General features: G+C 45.1%; 2 protein-coding genes across 9 annotated transcripts in view; both read left to right on the forward strand.

Moving 5' to 3' along the window:
* Positions 1 to 5268, forward strand: part of Elovl5 (ELOVL fatty acid elongase 5) — a 70875-nt gene extending 65607 nt beyond the window's left edge. For all 6 annotated transcript variants that reach the window (XM_006973715.4, XM_076575440.1, XM_076575444.1 and 3 more), the window contains exons 6-8: positions 455 to 579; positions 2206 to 2340; positions 3395 to 5268. In XM_006973715.4, the coding sequence (XP_006973777.1) occupies positions 455 to 579; positions 2206 to 2340; positions 3395 to 3538 (404 nt within the window). In that variant the 3' untranslated portion in view covers positions 3539 to 5268. The remainder of the gene's footprint in view (positions 1 to 454; positions 580 to 2205; positions 2341 to 3394) is intronic.
* Positions 5269 to 5406: 138 nt separating this feature from the next.
* The window catches only part of LOC143274085 (uncharacterized), a 30935-nt gene continuing 17900 nt past the window's right edge, over positions 5407 to 18441 (forward strand). For 2 of the 3 annotated variants that reach the window (XM_076575447.1, XM_076575448.1), the window contains exons 1-2: positions 5407 to 5797; positions 6352 to 6456. In XM_076575447.1, coding sequence (XP_076431562.1) covers positions 5759 to 5797; positions 6352 to 6456 — 144 coding nt within the window. In that variant the 5' untranslated portion in view covers positions 5407 to 5758. The other variant, XR_013052498.1, reaches the window with a different exon arrangement.

Below are 18441 nucleotides of genomic sequence, written 5' to 3' on the forward strand. Positions count from 1 at the left end.
ACTGACTCTAGATTCTGCTGTTTACCACAACCATAACTATAGTCCTAAGGAGTAACCGTAACTTCCAAGTCTCCTCCAGACCTCAGCAAAGGAATGGAAACAGCATGCTGCCCATCACTTAGCCTCCCCCAGTATTCAGAATGGCACCTCTTAGGCATCTGGGAGGAGAAGTCCGCCTCCCCACCAGCCACACCTGCAGGTGCCAGGGCTGGGGCACGAGTAGTCACGGGAGCTTCAGTTGACCACTGGGATCAAGGTGTCCTGGTGGCTGCTTGCCCTGCCCACCTAAGTGGAAACTGACTTTCCGTTACACATCCGTGTAGTACGTAGAGCTGCAGCGGTTGTTGTCCTCTGGAGTCTCAGGAGTTTCTCTAGCTCCAAAGGGTCTTGAATTTCCCCCGACTGTTATTTGCGAAACTCTAATGCATTTCTCCAATCCCCTTTGTTCCCACAGCTTACTTTGGTGCCACACTCAACAGCTTCATCCATGTCCTCATGTACTCGTACTATGGTCTGTCCTCTGTCCCTTCCATGCGTCCCTACCTCTGGTGGAAGAAGTACATCACCCAGGGGCAGCTGGTGAGTAACTTAGTCACTGTGCCCAGAACTGGCTCCTTGCTGGCCACAGCCCTCTTCCAGGCCACACTGTTGTTTAATCAAATCCAGTTGATCTAGTTCAAGTTTCACCGGCAGATCAGGGAATGCTCTTGTAACTAGTAGATGGAGACACTGCTCTGGACTGGGGGTGCCTCAGGTCTTGAGCTCCCAACTTCAGGTCAGTCATAGTTCTTATTTTGTGTGTGTAAGCACATAATGTGCACACGTGTACTCAGGTCCAAAATGAAGCTGAAAACTGCTTATCTGTGTTCCCAGGAGTTTCAGGTAGAACTTCCAAGGTGCTGAGTCCAGAGCCTTTGTAGCTTACTGGAGAGTGAGCCTGTTGGCTAAGATGGGTACAAGGTGACTGCTCTGGCCCCGTATAGCAGAGCACCTCACACTGCTTCAGATGATGGGCCCTGGTAGAAGCAGGCCAGCAACTGTCTGGTCTGGATGGTTCTTCTCACCATTCTTTCTTAAACCTTGGCCAGTTGTCAGTATATTATTGGTGCACATTCCTCCCCCCTCATGAAGTCTTCCTGAGCTGATTAGTAATACTACTGTTGACCAACACTGGCGCCTTTTGTCCTGGGTGCCAAGTACTCGTGCTAAGGAAATGATTTTTGTATGAGTTGTTTCAAATGTTGTCTCCATTCTGTAGGTGAACACGTTGAGGCAGGAGGCCAAAGCTGGCTGCAGGGGCAGGCACTGAGCCCCCCAGCCCAGGCTTGCCGTATACATTTGTTCCAAATGAATCTAATTTAGATCCCCTGAATCAATCTTGATTTCTCAAAATTTAAAAATAACATTCTGAGACGCTCCTTCTGTGTTTGGTGTTTCATTATCACCTCTGCCAGCTGCTCTGCAATCCTTATTAATCTTGTTCTCACCTGTGAGGAAGGGTAATTGTTCTCTAGCCTCCTCTGCTACCAGAGGAGAAAGGATGCAGAGATGGATCGATGCCGTAGTCGGGGCTCTGGCAGACAGAATGTGGAAGAACACCATGGGACATTGACATCCTGCTGGGCTATGGGCCATCTGCCTCGTTATGTCTCGTCTTGGAGGACTAGCCTGAAGAAAACAGGGAGCTGGTGGAAGCTTCCAGACGTCACTGGGCTGGCCTCACCCGTTGGTCCTCCTGAAGGTTCTTTAGTAGTCAGGTGGCCCTAACACCTTTTCAGTGTATCTCTACACGGGGCCACCGTTTTTTCAAGGTCGCTCATCAGGAGTCATCTGTGGAGCTGGCCTTTTGGCCAAGAAGAGTTTTAATGTTCATGACAGCTTTCACCACATTAAGTGAACACAGATCCCGAGGAGGAAGCATATCAGTCAGATCATGTGTAGCAAGCGACATCTCTGGCCCCTTCAAACACATACCTCGCTCCTCTCTCTTGTATCTGTCGGTGCCGAGTCCTGGAATAGGATGAAGGTGGTTTAATAGCTTTGAGGAGAGAGAGGGAACTTGGAGAAGACACATACATACACAGTTTAGGATAAAATGTGGTATAGAGGGCTGGCAAATGCCGGTTCCCAAACTTGGGTGGAAGCTCCGATACACAGTTCTGGTTGGAACCCCATCTGTGTTCAGCCCTGGCCTTTCTCCTCTAGGTCCAGTTTGTACTGACAATCATCCAGACGAGCTGTGGGGTCATCTGGCCATGTACCTTCCCCCTCGGGTGGTTGTATTTCCAGATTGGATACATGATTTCCCTGATTGCCCTCTTCACGAACTTCTACATTCAGGTAACCCTCGCCTTTCGCTGGCAGCCGGCCTTCAGCCTCTCACTCAGGAGGGCTCTGTCAGCCCCTGCTGGTGCTGGCACTGTGCTCTGAAGGAGCCTGCGTAGGGATGGAGGGACCGCCCGCTTTGCTCAAGATGCGGGAACTGGGCATCTTGGGGCTCAGGTGGGAGATGAGCAGTGTGCTTTATTCCTTCCCTCTGGCCTAGTGCAGAGAAATAGAGGTGATTTTCAATCAGAAATCTCAGCCTCACTGCCCTGCTTGTCAGAGCTAAGTGACATTTCCATCGAAGTCCTCTGCTATAATTGAAACCTACCATTTTGTCCCACTTTTCTACGGCTCAAGTTGGGGCCATGAGTTTGGTCTCATGAAGTGATAGAGGTTTGCGCACAGACTGTCTCTGGGGGCGCCTGACCACTTGGCATACACTGATGATTCTCCTGCTTCTGTGGCCAGTGCCCAGTGGCTTCAGTCCTCACTGACCTGGGCAGAAGGTCAGGAGCAAGGGCAAAGGTCATGGGTCCTGCGCAAAGGCCAGTAGTATGGAAGGGCCACCCGGAGGCTCAGCCACTGTTTCTCTTCTGTGTCCCCATGTACCTGCGTGTGACTTGTTGACTCATGTTTTGCTGGGGCCTAACTATGGGACCTTTCTCCAGTTGCTCCTAGCACAAGAGGACTGAGGTAGTAGCTGAGGCAATAAGACAAGATTAAAGATAAGCAGTGACGTCTGTGTTAGAGGAGCTGCTGTCGGGTGGGAGGAGCCAATTTGGTCATAGCCGGTCACTCTACCATCCAGTCCTTGAAGAGGCAAAGCAGAGTGAACATAAACTCTGTATCATAAATGTTTCTTTTGTGACCTCGGAGTCAGAGAACCTATGAGCTAGGCTTCAAAACAAAACAAAACAAAACCCCGAAAGTGTGATTGAAATAGAAAATGGTTATTGGAGCACAGGAATTACTTGACGAGATTCATCATACAAGTAGAGCAGGCCTAGTTAGGTGCAGACTAGTATAGTTCTCCTGGTTAGCAGGCACTCAACTGCCTTGTACATTTCAGACCTACAACAAGAAAGGGGCCTCTCGGAGGAAAGAGCACCTGAAGGGTCACCAGAACGGGTCCACGACTGCGGTCAACGGCCACACCAACAGCTTCCCTTCCCTGGAAAACAGCGTGAAGCAGCGGAAGCAGAGAAAGGATTGACAAGGCGGAGGCGACCCCTCCGGACCACGGCGTGTGATTGTAAGCACAGTATGAGTTGTGCCCTGACGCTCGTAACAGCTGCTGTCACTAGTCTGGCCTACTGTAGTGTGATTTAGGTCGGGCCTTCTCCATCAGTTCCAAACCCCTAGTATGTATACAGATTATACAAGTAGGCATACGATTTCTCCCATTTCTGGGCTCTCATCGACCCCCGCGCTAGACTGTGGAAAGGGAATGTTATTGTAGTATCCGACACTGCTGTTGCCTTATTAGTTATAACACGATAGGTGCTGAATTGTGGTTCACAATTTAAAACACTGTAATCCAAACTTTTTTTTTTTAATTGTAGACCATGCATGTGATTGTAAAATGTAAATTTGTACAATGTTGTTAACAGTAGAAAAACACACATGCCTTAAGACTTAAAAAAGCAGGGCCCAAAGCTTATTAGTTTAATTAGGGTATGTTTCAACTTTGTATTCATTTGTAATAGCTCCGTTTAGAAAAATCAAATATGTGATTTATGAAACTAGCGTGTGATGTGTAACTTCAAGTGACTTGGAGATGCGAAATGGACAGCACCTTCCGCTTTCTGATGCTGGCTTTTAATAGGCAGGCTCAAGTCTGGTGGAACAGTCAGTTTAACTTTTTAACAGATCCTATTTTTTTATTTTGAGTGCCACTATTAATGTGTTCTAAAGAGGTGGGGAAGGGTCCAGAGCAGTCTGGAGACACTTGCATCTCTCTTCTTGGTCCTCCAGAGTCTAGGGCGACTGTAGGGTGAGCAGGCCACTTGACACTTCTGAAGTGCTTAGTGTTTATACGGGAGACAGAAAGTCCATTCTGCGTCCCTCCATTTGCAAAGAAGAGAAATAACTTTTCAGGAAGGGTGATTAGACACTCACCATGTGACCGTTACGTGGACCAGCGATAGGGAACTGGTTGCCTGGGTCCAAATTTTTTTATTGTTTTTCTGTAGTGCTATTTTGACATATACTTCCTTTTAAAATGTGCCTAATTTACCAAAATTTACCAAGAGACCAGGAAGCACCTTAAGTATTTTGAGGTAAAATTAAAGAGGTAGCTAGAGCATGAAGGAACCGGGCATTTGGGGAGTGATTTTATTCAGTGTATATCTTGGCAGCATCTATACTTTTTTTTTTTCTGCTTAGCATCTAAAGATTGGTTTCAAGCGCTTGTTTCAAAGTAATAGACTGCTTATCTTAAAATCGTGTCTCGTGTACCTGAGGCGGTGATCATACAGATGAGGACTCTTAAACGTGTGTCGTTTTTAAAGTGTTGAAAGTTTAGCCTTTGAATACCTTCCGCTTTGAAAAAAATTTCGTTGAACCACTCACGACACATCTTAGCAGATGATTGACAATGTATAAACTAATTGTGGGTTTGATATTTATGTAAATATCAGTTTACCATGCTTTAATTTTGCACATTCAATTATAAGGAGCCAATTGGTCCTAATTAGTCTTGTGGGTTTTCTGTTCAGAAGGAGTTGCAGCATCTGTTTACATTTACCTTATGAAATCTAGAATGTGTATATTTGTGTGTGTCTTCATCCTAGGTACCGGTTTGCAGGTGTCTTTACGTATTTCAGTACAAAAACTATAACATTCAGTAGTGTGCTGTCAAAGTGTGCTTATTAGCTTGTCTGGATATACCCACACTGTTAAATAATGTCTAAACATTAATCATTAAAACATTTTTGATTACCAGTGCTGTGATTTCATTGTTTGATGTGCTGCCAGTTCTGAAAGGCTGGAGGTTGGTCAACTCCATCATTTTATAGGCGCTTTGGGAGTGGGCATGAGTAATGCCATGTGGAAAGTGGTTGGACTAGTCAGGGTTCTCTAGAGGAACAGAACTTACAGAATGCATGCATGCGTACATATATACATACATACATACATTCATATACACATACATTTTAGATTTATTAGAATGGCTTACAGGCTGTGGTTCAGCTAGTCCAACAATGGCTGTCTACAAATGGAAGACCCAAGAATTCTGTAGTTGTTCAGTCCATGAGGCTGGCTGTCCCAGCTGCTTTTCAGTATATACTGGAATCCTGAAGCATTAGGATCTAATATCAGTGAAGGAATGGATTTGCTAGTGAGAGTGAGACAAGCAGGCAAAGAGAAGAGAGCTTCCTTCTTCCATGTCCTTTATATAGGCTGCTAGCAGAAGGTGTCATCCAGATTAAAGATGATGATGATCTTTCCACCTCAAAGATCCAGATTAAAAGTAAGTCTTCCCACTTCAAATGATTCAGTTAAAATTTTTTATTTTTTTAAAGATTTATTTTTATGTGTATGAATGTTTTGCCTCTGTGTGTGTGTGTGTGTGTGTGTGTGTGTGTGTGTGTGTGTGTGTGTACATACACACGTGTACCATGTGCCCAATCAAGTCAGAAAGTGTTGGCTGTCCTGGAACTAGAGTTACAGATGGTTATGAGCTACCATGTGGATACTGGGAGTTGAACTCAGGTCTTCTACAAGAACAACCAGTGCTCTTAACTACTGAGCCATCTTTCCAGATACCAAATGATTTAATTAAGAAAAAAAAATCCCTCACTGGTGTGCCCAGCCATTTGGGTTTTAGTTACTGGACAACCAAGAGTTGCCATCCCAGCATGCTACCGCTTCCCACGAGGAAGAACCCCACAGGATAAAGCACAGGGTCTCCCAACCCTAGCTGCACCCCCACAAGAGGTTCCAGCTCTGAACACATTCCTGGATCCTTCCTGGCATCCCACCCACTCCCTTCATCTTTGGGCTGAGTGACTTTTCTCGTTGTAGATTGTACGTGCACATTTTTCTGTGAAGAGCAAGCTAGACAACATCTCAGTCCACGTGGAAGCTGCTCAACTGAGCCACTGTGGAGCACAAAACAGCCACAGGCATGTAAGTGAGTGGGTGTGGCTGTCGTGACACTCCATGTGCAGAACAGAAGACCCGTGCCATGGATTGCTGAGTGTGCGTGCTGGAGAGTGATGGGTTCCCTCCTTCATCCCCGAGTTTCATAACTCCTGCCCCTCCCGGCCTGTCCCAGGCTTTTCTCTTCCATCCTCCCAGCCTGTCCCAGGCTTTCCTCTCCCATCCCTGTCTACAGTGAGGTGGATGCTCTAAATGCCTCATCTTTCCCAGGGAGACTGGATGGCCTAGATGCCCCATTCTCCTGCTCCCTCCACACCACAGCCTGAAATGTAGGCTGGAGCTTTTGTATATGTCAGTAATACTTTCAATTGTCACCTGAAAACTATATAAGTCAATGGCATGTTAAATATTACTAAGGGAACTGTTGGAGGTTGGTTAATGGTGATAAAGAATCAAATCAAAGCCGGGCGGTGGTGGCGCACGCCTTTAATTCCAGCACTCGGGAGGCAGAGCCAGGCGGATCTCTGTGAGTTCGAGGCCAGCTTGGGCTACCAAGTGAGTTCCAGGAAAGGCGCAAAGCTACACAGAGAAACCCTGTCTTGAAAAACCAAAAAATCAAATCAAATTAGCATTTCCCCCTTTATGTCTAGAACAGAGGTAAACAACAGGAATTAGAGTAATAGAAAGCATAACAGCCGCGTCTGTTGGCACAGAGGAGGCAGAGTGAGGAAGACGATGGTAAACTAGGCGAGCCTAGAGTTCCAGGCCAGCCAGGGTTACATGGAAAACCCCTTTCATCCTGAAAGAAAAGTGAGGAGAGGAGAGAGAAGAGATCGAAGTGGCACATCTCATTGAAAAGACCAGGTTGTTAAGCCACAGTCTAGCGCTCCCTGGCCAACAATGTCCTGAACTGAACTCGGGGCTGCCTCCATCACCAGTGGTGACTGGTTTCTCGTCCACTGCTGAACTGGTAATCAAAACGTATTTTTTAATGAAATTGGTGATAAACCAAAAATTCAACCCCTGACCTAATCTTATATGCAAAAATTCCAATGCAAGATTACAAACAGTATAAAACCTAAGACCACGTGACTTCTCCAGAAATTATAATGATCCCAGAGCAATGGAGCGCCAATAAAAGTAAATTAGACGAAACCCTCAAGGGTTAAAATAGAGTTGGTTATTTATGTTTTTAATATATGGACTTCCTTGTTTCATTTCGCTGTTTGTGTTCTCTTGGAATTCATTCAGGAGTATCACCAATATTTCCCTGAAAGCATTTGCAGTGCTCCAGGGGGACTTGAGTCATTTTCTCTGCTGGATTGGTGTTCAAGGCGCCAGGCTCAATCCCCAGTAGTCTGTGAGAGTTGAATACTGTCTGGGAAAAAAAAATTATCAAAAGTGTAGGCAGCTATAAAAATACAGTGAAATAGAAACCAATCACCCGTAACATCGGTTCTGTCACGAAGTAAGGAACACTGACGGTGCCGTGTGCACTAATGTGTTAGTTCCGGCAGGCATGGGTGTAAACAGGAAAAGCAGAGCGAGACTAGTGATGAAGAGAGGGTTTGCAGAGAAAAGCAAAGAGAGGAAACAGAAGCAAAGGGGGGGGGTGGGGAGGACTGGGGGAGGGGGCCGTGATGCCATTTGAGCCAAAAGTACGATGAAGAGGTAGAGAAACAGGCTGAGCTGCAGGACGTCCAGGAAGCGGTCAGGCCTTTGTTCTTCGGGACAGCTGTGTGAAGGAGAGGGAAGAAGAGGGCACGGCCGAGCAGAGCGACTGGCCTGCCAAGGTGACATTGGGTATGAAATAATGTTACACACAGGGGAAAGGTGAAGAGCAGAGAGCAGCCGGGGGCCGCAGCCTAGTGTGTTCCTTCTTCCTCGGGATCTGCTGCTGCTGGTCAGCTAGTGTGGAGGGAGCAGAATAGGGATCAGCGTTCGGACGGCCGTGGATATGACGGAGATAGCCCTCCGGGAGATGATTTCAGTGAGACAACTCAAGTTTATGCCAGAGTGTAGGAAATATATAGGATTGAGACGCCTGGGACAACCCCTCATTTCCACTGAGTGGCACGCTCCTATCATAAGGCTTTGTATGTGGAAGCAGGGTGAAAGTTCCTAGTGCGAGTCCTAGTTACCCTATCATCGGCAGCAGGGGCAAAGCTTCTAGCAGGGAACCATGCCAAGGGTCACGCTAGAGATGAGTCAGGCATCCCAGCCTAGAGACATCCTCCAAATAAGGGCAGATAGAGAGCAGGAAACCTTACTGGGGAGGAAGTCCTTCATGTTGCTAAGCTTGGGGGAAGCTGCCAGGCCATGATAGATTGCAACCTCGGACCGGGAGGGCCTCTCAACTGACTATGAACATGATCTGGCCTGTTGGCTGTTTCCAGTATGAGCCTCTGCATCCCTTCCCTGACTTCCAGATGCCTGCTTGTCTGTCACAACCCCTGGGTGTTCCTTTGTGAGGTTGAGTCTCAGGGGAGTCAGGAGTTGAGTTACAAATAGTGTTCTCACCTCTGGGCTGGCTTTGTGTGGTTTCTGCCACTGATGCTGGGCACACCTTTTCGGTAGTCCTGTAGGAGTCTGGTTAGGGGTGCTGGCACAATCCCAAGCAGGTTGTTGCAAGGCTGGATTCACAGATGGTGTTCCTCTCTCTTCACCAGTCAGGTCACCAGTCAGTGTTGGCCCTGCCCTTAGTCCTATTCGGCTTTCAGGGGTACCACATGGAACCTATAATATTCCCCTGCAGACTCTGGCTCCAACTGGGCTTCTACCTCACTGAACACAGCATGTTTTTCCTTCAGACCTCCTTTCCTACAGATTTGGACCTTTCTGCTGGACACCTTTTGGTGCATCATCCTTGACACTTGCTTTGCGTTTGCTGAGAGAACACATGGGTCACAGGCCCTCCAGACACCTAGCTGCCAACCCAGCAAGGGTCTTTTTAGGATGGTGTACAATGGCTACCCAGTCGAAAGCTGAGATGAGGTTCTTCCCTCTACCCGGTATCACTATTCTCTCTTTCCCATTCTTCTTTTTCTGATCTGTAGATTTTCCCTTACTGAAAGAACAGCGCAGATTCTCTGGGCTTCTCCATGTAAGCCATAGTTCCCACAGTCTGTACTTGGCATTCCTTCCCTCTGGGAGTAGGGCGTTTCCCAACTAATACAATCCCCTGGGGTGCATTCTGGACTTTTTTGCTTTGTATAGTCCTCTGTTTTTACCTTGGTTTAAAAATCCAGAGCTATCTGGCTATCGCTTACCTTGTCTAAAAGCTGTTATCTAATTTTGCCCAGTTTATTTCCTGAAGAGACTACGCCATCTCCGTATTATTACTATTATTTTTGTGTTTTTTTTTCCCCCATCACAGGCAATTTATTTTGTTCTATTCATTCACAGTTAATACAGAAAATACTTGGAAACATTTCCATATAATGTTTGACACAGAAATCATCAAATAGAAGTATACAATGTTGACAGGAGACAGTACATTTATAATTTATAACCCCAAATGTATTTATAAATTAGAAATGGAAAGATCTACAAATGAAATTATGAAGGTTCACCAAAGTCATTTAATCTGTTAGTTTCTTATTCATTTTTATATCTTAATAATATTCTATTGTATGAATAAACCACATTTTATTTCTCTCCAGTATTTGATAGCTATTTGAGTTGTTTTAACTTTTTTACTATTAGCAACACACTGCTGTAAACCTTCATGTACATGTTTCATAGGTGCACATTTTCAGTAGTTTGAGGATTTATTCCTAAGGGTAGAATTGTTGAGTAACAGTAACAATGTTTTGCATTTTGACCAACCACCAAACTGTTTTGCCAAAGTGGCACACCATTTTACAATCTCACCAAATCCTTGTTTTTAAGGCTCTGATTTTTGTACAAAAGCATTCAATCATTCTGTCAGACCAAACCAGGAAAAGTAAGCTATAGTTCAGAGCTGTTCTATTCCATTTACTATGCAAAGCCATTCTTGGTGTTTGCAACTCTCAGCCCTTTTGAGTATTCTTGCAGTGTTCATTTTCCTCCATCACTTTTTTTTTCTTCTTTTTTTCTGGTTTATTTCTATCTATTACAAATGTATAAAAAATCCTCCACCAACGCTGCTGATAGCAGCAGAACCTTGAGAAATATACCTTTGGTTTGCCTCAGAAAAGGAACACATATTGCACTGTCAAGTTTATAAAATTGGCGCAAAACATTGTAGTAATGTTACAATACCAGTTTTAAGAGTTCAGTGACTAATGGGGAGCCGATGGGATACATGCAGAACTGTGAAAGCGATCTCACTTAGCCAGCTGTACGCGTAGACTGTAAATCTACATTCAGATCATTTCTGAACTAAGACTATCATCTCAGTTTATCTGTTGAGGTCAACCAGGAAACCCTAGAATATACCTTGATTTTTGCAAAAAACAAAATAGGGGGAGGGGTTTCTTCAGCATTTCAGTCCACGAGTAACAGTATCCTAACAGGCAAAGTGTTCTCTCACTGCTGCTGGAGGTCAACTTGGGCTTTAATTTGCATTAGCACTTACATGCATAGTAGTCTATTTTTGTTTTTTTAATGTGCATTTGTGTATTGCCTTGGTGAGTTTTTGTGCACCACATGCATTCAGGAGCCCAGAGGCCAGGAGAGGGTGTTTGAATCTCTGGACTTGGAGTTAGAAGTGGTTGTGAGCTGCCACGGGGGTGCTGGAAATTGAACCCAGGTCATTAATAAGCACTGAGCCCTCCCCCCAGCCCTAGTACATTCAGCGCCAAGACATTCTGGATGTTTCTAAAATCTCCTCTGCTGTTTGGCAGACAGGGTCATGATTATCAGTCTGGCCTGATGATCATTATCCCCAGAGCTCTGACAGCAACACTCCAGTAGTCAGGTTTATTCGATGCCTGAGGTGTGTTTGACAGAAACGCAAATGGATCCCACTGTCCTCTTGGACCTAACCTAACGGGTTTATTATCTGCACTTCTAGACCCGAGGGGTGGCTCCTGTGGAGAAACAGCAGGGCAGCAGGGCTGGCTCTCCGCTCTTTTTTACCCCGGCTCTTTGGTGCCACCTCTTCCAGGAAGATGTAAAGCCCGTGATTGTCATTCTTGATGGGGTTTTGTGATCGTTGTTTTGGCTTGGTTTTGCAGCTCATCTGTCTTTCTCCTCTTGGCTGTGTTTATGGCTCTCATCTCTAAGGGGTCATTTTTACACCCATCTTTGCCACAGTCCACACAGGACGTCTGGGCTTAACTTTGGTGAGGCCATGGAAGATGTCCAGGATGGAAGTTGTAGGAACAAGCAGCAGGGGCAGGGAGCCAGTGATGTGGTGACAGCTGTTCCTTTCTCAGATCACCCGGACTCTGTCACGTCGTCCGGTTTCATCACTGTTGACCAGACTTTGGCGGTCACATCTCCTAACTCGAGATGACACTGGAAGTCTGAATCCGTGGTGCACCTGAAGGGGATAAGTTGGTGTATGGCTTGTAAATAAGCCAGCTCTGTGTTGACTGTAAGCAAAAAATTGTTCAATGGTTACGTCAACATTCTGCTGGTATGATTGGTTGAAATAACAGACACAGATATGGCTTTCCTTCGTAAGTGAGTCTGACAAAGGTTTAACCAAGCTAGCGCCTCTCGGCAAGCTTCATGCCTTCCTCTGTGAGTGTTCCCACTGAGATGGGTGCTCATTCATAACTGGGTCAACTTCAGGTTCGAACCCACGTGGGCCCTACCCTGTTCCTCAGGCATCAGTTCTGAGTCCTGAGGAAGCTGAATTGGCCAACGGTGAAGCTTTGGCTCTCTGCCCTATGCTATTTGGGTTAAAGGTATTTTAAGAACAAGGCCAAAAGTCACTGCATGCCCTTACAAGGAAACAATCAGAAGCCAAATCCTGAACACAAAATTGCTTCCCTGAGGAGAGGAGGAGAAAAATGATGGCCCTAAGTGAGACAGGGAGTTACACCCTTATTTTGGAACTGGGGTTGAAAGGACACATACTAGATGGGGTCCATCTGTTCAAGTTTGATGGCAGAGTAGCATCCTGTAGGGTAGAGGCCTCTATGGGGACCTCAGGAAAGTTAACCTTGCTTTCCTATTCAACTACGAAAGAGATCTAAATGCCTTGCTGTGGTTTGAAAGAAAATGGCCCCCAAAGGGAGTGGCACTATTAGGAGGTATGGCCTTTTTGGAGGAAGTGTGTCACTGTGGAGGCGGGCTTTGAGGTCTCGTGTGTGTGTGTGTGTGTGTGTGTGTGTGTGTGTGTGTGTGTGTGTGTGTGTGCGCGCGCGCGCGTGCATGTTCAAGCCATGCCCAGTGAGACAGTCGGCTTCCTGTTGCCTGCAAGATAGGAGTCTCAGCTACTTCTCCAGCGCCATGTCTGCCTGCCCGCCACCATGTTGCATCATAATGATAATGAACTAAACCTCTGAAAATACAAGCAAGCCACCCCAGTTAAATATTTTCCTTTATAGGAGTTGCTGTGGTTGTGATGTTTTATCACAGCGATAGAAACCCTAACTAAGACACTACCCCAGATGGCTGAGGTTAAGTCAGGAGATAGGAAGCTTTTAACGCAACCTAGCAGTAACTATCATGGGTCATTTCTTACCAGACAATGTCTTAGCCAGGGAGATAAACATTAGTCATTTTTGCCCGAAGCAAATTATTAGCCTAAATTATCACTGAGGTTTAGTTACTACAAGCGTTTTCCATAAAGGATTTTTTTTTTTTTAAGTTTTTAGATGTCTTAGACTTAGTTGACTCACAATATGTGAATGTGAGAGTTGCCTCATCACAGGCAGATCCTGGCAAACAAGCCGTACTCACCCTGACTGGCATGCTACGGAACTGCAAAGGTGAATCAGAACTCTGGGATCGATCTACTGAGTGAAGGAGGGGGCTGCAGGCATGCTGAAGTTCTTTCTATCTACTTCTTTCTGTGAAAGGCATGAGAGATCATGCTCCCCACATGCTTTTGACGTCACACTCGGAGCACTGAGAGATAAGGAGCCTGTGGCAGATTTCCTGGCTTCTGCCTGGTCAGCAGTCCTTCATGGCGTTGTTAAAGCACTTCTCAGGAAAGCAGCCTGAACAACCAACTAAAAACCTATCACCTCATTTGTATTAAATATTTAAGATATACATAATTTTTAAAATACCGTTCTCAGGGGCCGGAGAGATGGCTCAGAGGTTAAGAGCAGTGGCTTCTCTTCCAGAGGACACAATTTTCAACTCCTAGCACCCACATGGCACCTCACAACTGACTGTATTTCCAGTTCCAAAGGATCTGGTAGACAAAACACCAATGCACACAAAATAAAAATAAATAAGAAATTAACTTTAAAAATGCCTTTCTCACATGTATGTTTCTGTGGGGGTGCTTGTGTGAGCAGATATGAGTACATGTATGTGCATGTGTGTATGAAGGCCTGAAGGTGACATTGGACATCTCCCTCAGTTGCTGTCTACCATGTTTGATTAGGTATGGTCTCTTATTTGAACCCACGATTTGCCTATCTGACTAGCCTGAAGTGCCAGCTTGCTCTGGAGTCCTCTATTTTACCTGCCCAGCTCTGAAATGACAGGCGGGCCACCACGTCCACCTGGCATGGGTTCAGGAGACTCAAATTCTGCTCCATGACAATCGCTTTAACTAAGGATCCATCCCCCTGAACTAAATATCTTCCTGTTAATCTTCTCTTTTCAATTCATTTTTTTAAAAAGATGTATTTATTTATTTATTGTGTATACAGTGTTCTGTCTGCACATATCCCTGCAGGCCAGAAGAGGGCACCAGATCTCATTACAGAAGGTTGTGAGCCACCACGTGGTTGCTGGGAATTGAACTCAGGACCTTTGGAAGAGCAGCCAGTGCTCTTAGCCTCTGAGCCATCTCTCCAGCCCTCAATTCATTTTTAATGTTTGATAGAATACATTTTATAGGACAGTTTGTATAACTTTGTCACAGCATGTTTTAACTTTTGACTTTGGTTTGGGGTTTTTTTTGTTTGTTTGTTTTGTTTTTAAGAGAGTCTCATGTCATGTAGCCCAGGTAGCTTTGACTTTGTGTAAATTGCAGATAGACTGGCAGCCTTGGATTCTCTGAGGGTCTGGGCCACTTACATAGTCAACATGGCCAACTTCCTGCCACTGCTTCCTCTCCAGGACAGATTTGGTGGGCTTTCCCTTTTCTCTTCCAAAGGGAAGTGTTCGACAGGATTTTCAAACGGGGTGTTGGGGTTGGGGGGCTCCTGTGGTCAGAACTAATCAACCTCCCTTTGTCTGGATTATGCAATGTGAATAGCATAAACCAGCCTATTCAGAGAAAGAGAGAATTCATTCCCAAACACATAAAAGTCCCAGCAGACTGGGGTTCCAGCCCTCTGAGAAATTTGTGTGTGCTTTGCTATATGCTTTCAGTCGAATTCTGGCAGAATGCTGAACCCTCACTTTTTCTGCCCTTTTTAGTCTTTAAATTGCAGGAGAAGCAAGAATGTACCCCAGAAACCTTAGCCCTCCCCCTGACAGCACCCTCTGGACACTTTTGCCTTTCCTGTGTTACCAGGACGGGGGCTGGGGGCCGGGGTGGGGGGTGGGGGATGTAGTCCAGTCCGGTCTCGAACTTGTGATCTTCCTGTCCCACCTCTCAACTGCTAGGATTGCTAGGTTATCAATGTGATCCTTTTGGGGAATGAGATCAATAGGGCCTGGAGCAAGGGAGCACAGACTGGGTCCTAGCCCGGGAGTGGGATTTCCAGTGAGGTTTCTGCAGCAGAGGTGGAGATAGAGTAGTGTAGAGGGAAGATTGAGAATTTAAGTTCAGGGCAGAAGGGGTATGGACAGAAGAGTGTCCTAAGGACAGGGACTTCCCTCAGATCTGCACTCAGCCGTGGTGCGCTCCCAGAGGCCATCCAAGTTGCTGGCAGGGCTCACTGACTCAGACAGGAAGTTTTTAGAGGAGAATCATGCAAGCATGAGTTCCTGCTGAGGGTGATGCAGAGGTACTTTTCTTCCCAGGCCTACTGTCCTGTCTGGGTCATTAATTCTCAACCTGTGGGTTTCGGCCCCCTTGGAAATGACCAACCCTTTCACAGGGGTCACATAACAGATATCCCGCACATCTGATATCTACATTATGATTCATAACAGTAGCAAAATTACCGTGATGAAGTAGCAGTGAAAATAATTTTATGGTTGGGGGGATCACCACATGAGGAACGGTGTTAAAGGGTCGCAGCACCAGGAAGGGTGAGAACCACTGTCTAGGTACTGGTACTTTCCCACTGTGGATGAGGAAATGGCTGTTCAAGGAAGTCATAGAGTAGTTCCTGCTCCAGTGGTAGTGAGAAAAAGAAACCGGCCAACCAGTGCCTCTGGGCACATTAGAGCTGTGTCCATTCTAGCCAGCCAAAGTCCACATTACCAAGTGAGGATGCCTGTTCCATGGATGAAGGACATGCCAGGAGAATCCCTCAAACACCCAAATATTATACCGTTGCCATTATAAAGCTTTGCCATCTCATAAAGACTGTGACATGTCTTGATATATGTATACCAGACAAACTGGCCAAATCATAATAATCATGTCAGTCTCATCAGACGGTCATTCTTACGCTTTCAGGATTTTGTGCTCTTTAAGTACAGCAGACTATTGCAAGCAAAAGTTGTCCTACTGTGCTGCAGAAAATCAGCCCCAGCTGTGCATGCTGCTGGTCCATGCCTAAACTCCTAGCACTGGTGCTCAGGCTGAGGCAAGAGTATTGCAAGCTTGATTTTTTTTTTTTTTTATAATGGTTGAAAACTATTCCCCCATGTTCTGTTGTATATATTGTATGTATATATAGTATGTTCTGTTGTATATATTGCATACTGTATATACACATTCTACATCTTCTTCCCCAGTCATTTGCCGAAGGACATCATTTGTATCTTAGCTGTTGGGGATAGACCTGCAGGACAGTGCTGAGTATCTCTTTGCTAGGATTTCATTGCATGAGCAGGGGTGCTCAGGGGTGAGAGCATTGGGTCTTTCAGTAGCTTTCTTTTCGTTTGTTGAGGACTTACCATACCGTTCCCATCACTGTCTGTATTCCTTCACACTCTCACCCACAGTGGACAAGAAGCCCCCTTTCTCAAATCTTGGTCCTGTATTTTTTTTTTAACTCTAAAAATTGTTTTAATTACTTGCATTTATTTGTGTGGGGAACCAAGGATAACTTATAAAAGTCAATTCTCTCCTCCCACCATGTGGGTCCTGGGAGATTGAAGTGAGGTCTTTGGGCCTAGAGGGAAGTGCCGCTACCTACTGATCTATCTTGCTACCTCCACCACCCAGCTGAAGCTCTTCTAGCCATTCACAGTTGTGGTCTTGACCTCCCTTCCCCTGCTGATTAGTGATGCGTGGCATTTCTTCACATACTTATTAGCCATTGAGACCACTGGGCTGTTTTTAAAATTGCATTCTTTGGGGGGTTTTCGGAGTTGTGTTTTGTAGGATATCTTTGGGCCGGTTTCGTGGGTTCTTGTACATTTGGGATGTTAACTAACCTTCCTGTAAATGAGTGGTTGGCAGATCATTTTATCTCCTCCTTTAGATGGCCACTTCACCTCATTTCCTTTGCTTTAGAAAAGGTTCTTAGTTTAATGAATCCAGTTTGTCTCTTTGCTTTCGTTTCCTGTTCTTTGGGGTCCTGGTCACAAAGTTATCACCTGTAGAAGTACCTTGAAGTACTTCCTGTATCTTTGAAGTGTTTCCTGTGGGTTTCCTTCTAGCAGCTTCAGGCATGAAATTTAGGTCTTCGATCACATTGATTGATTTTTGTATGGGTAATGTATGGGTCAAGTTTTAATCCTCAACATGCGAACGTGGTTTTCCCAGCTCTGTCTGTTAAGGATTCATTGTGCAATGTATGTTTTTGGTGCCTTTGTTGAGAATCATTTCGCTGCCGATGTTTTTACTTCTGGGATTTCTTTGCTATTCCACTTACCTATTGCTTTAACATCAATACCATCTTGTTTTGGTTACCATAGCTTTGTGATATATTTTTAAATCGGCTATTATGCTGCTTCCAACTTTATAACCCTTCTCCCAAACCTCCAAGATTGCTTTGGCTATTCTGGGTCTTTTGTGATTCTGTATGAATGTCTTTTTTTCTACTATTGTAAAAACAAGCAATTGTTATTTTCATGGATTATTGCTTTAAACCTATAGATGATTTTGGTACTGTGGTCATTTTAGCAATATTAATTCTGCTCCATGGACATGGGATGACTTTCCATTTGTGCATTTATGCATTCATATGTCTGTATGCATGATCTCTACAATTCTTTATAGTTTCCACTGTAGAAATTTTTTACTTCATTCTTTAATTATTACAATTTTTATTTTTTACATTTATTGATTCATGTATGTATTTGCGTGCGTGTGTGTGTGTGTGTGTGTGTACGTACGTGTAACATGCCACACTTTGGGAGGTCAACTTGTCTAAGTCTGTTCTATCTTTCCATCATGTAGGCTCAGTCAGCTTTAACCACGGAACCATCTCTCCAATTTTAGTCCTACATTTTTTATTTTTATTATGAATGGGATTGATTTCTAGATTTCATTTTCAGCAATTTTATTCTTTTTTTTTCTGGTTTTTTTTTTTTTTTTTTTTTTTGGTTTTTCGAGACAGGGTTTCTCGGTGTAGCTTTGCGCCTTTCCTGGAACTCACTTGGTAGCCCAGGCTGGCCTCGAACTCACAGAGATCCGCCTGGGCAATTTTATTCTTGATGTAATTAAACAATAGTTGTTTTCTTTGTTGATATTGCCGGGGAGCTGAGTTTTGGGAGAGAGTTTGTTTGAGAAGGAGTCTTGCTGTGTAACCCGGGCTTGTCCGGGATTCACTATGTAGACCAGGCTGGCCTCACAGCTTTCCTACCTCTGCCACTTGGGCGTGTGTCCTCACCTTTGCTGGATTCAACATCAGTCCTTGGGAACGTTGGAAGGACTTTTTATTC

Source organism: Peromyscus maniculatus, chromosome 7, assembly GCF_049852395.1.
Source record: "Peromyscus maniculatus bairdii isolate BWxNUB_F1_BW_parent chromosome 7, HU_Pman_BW_mat_3.1, whole genome shotgun sequence".
NCBI classification, from domain to species: domain Eukaryota; kingdom Metazoa; phylum Chordata; class Mammalia; order Rodentia; family Cricetidae; genus Peromyscus; species Peromyscus maniculatus.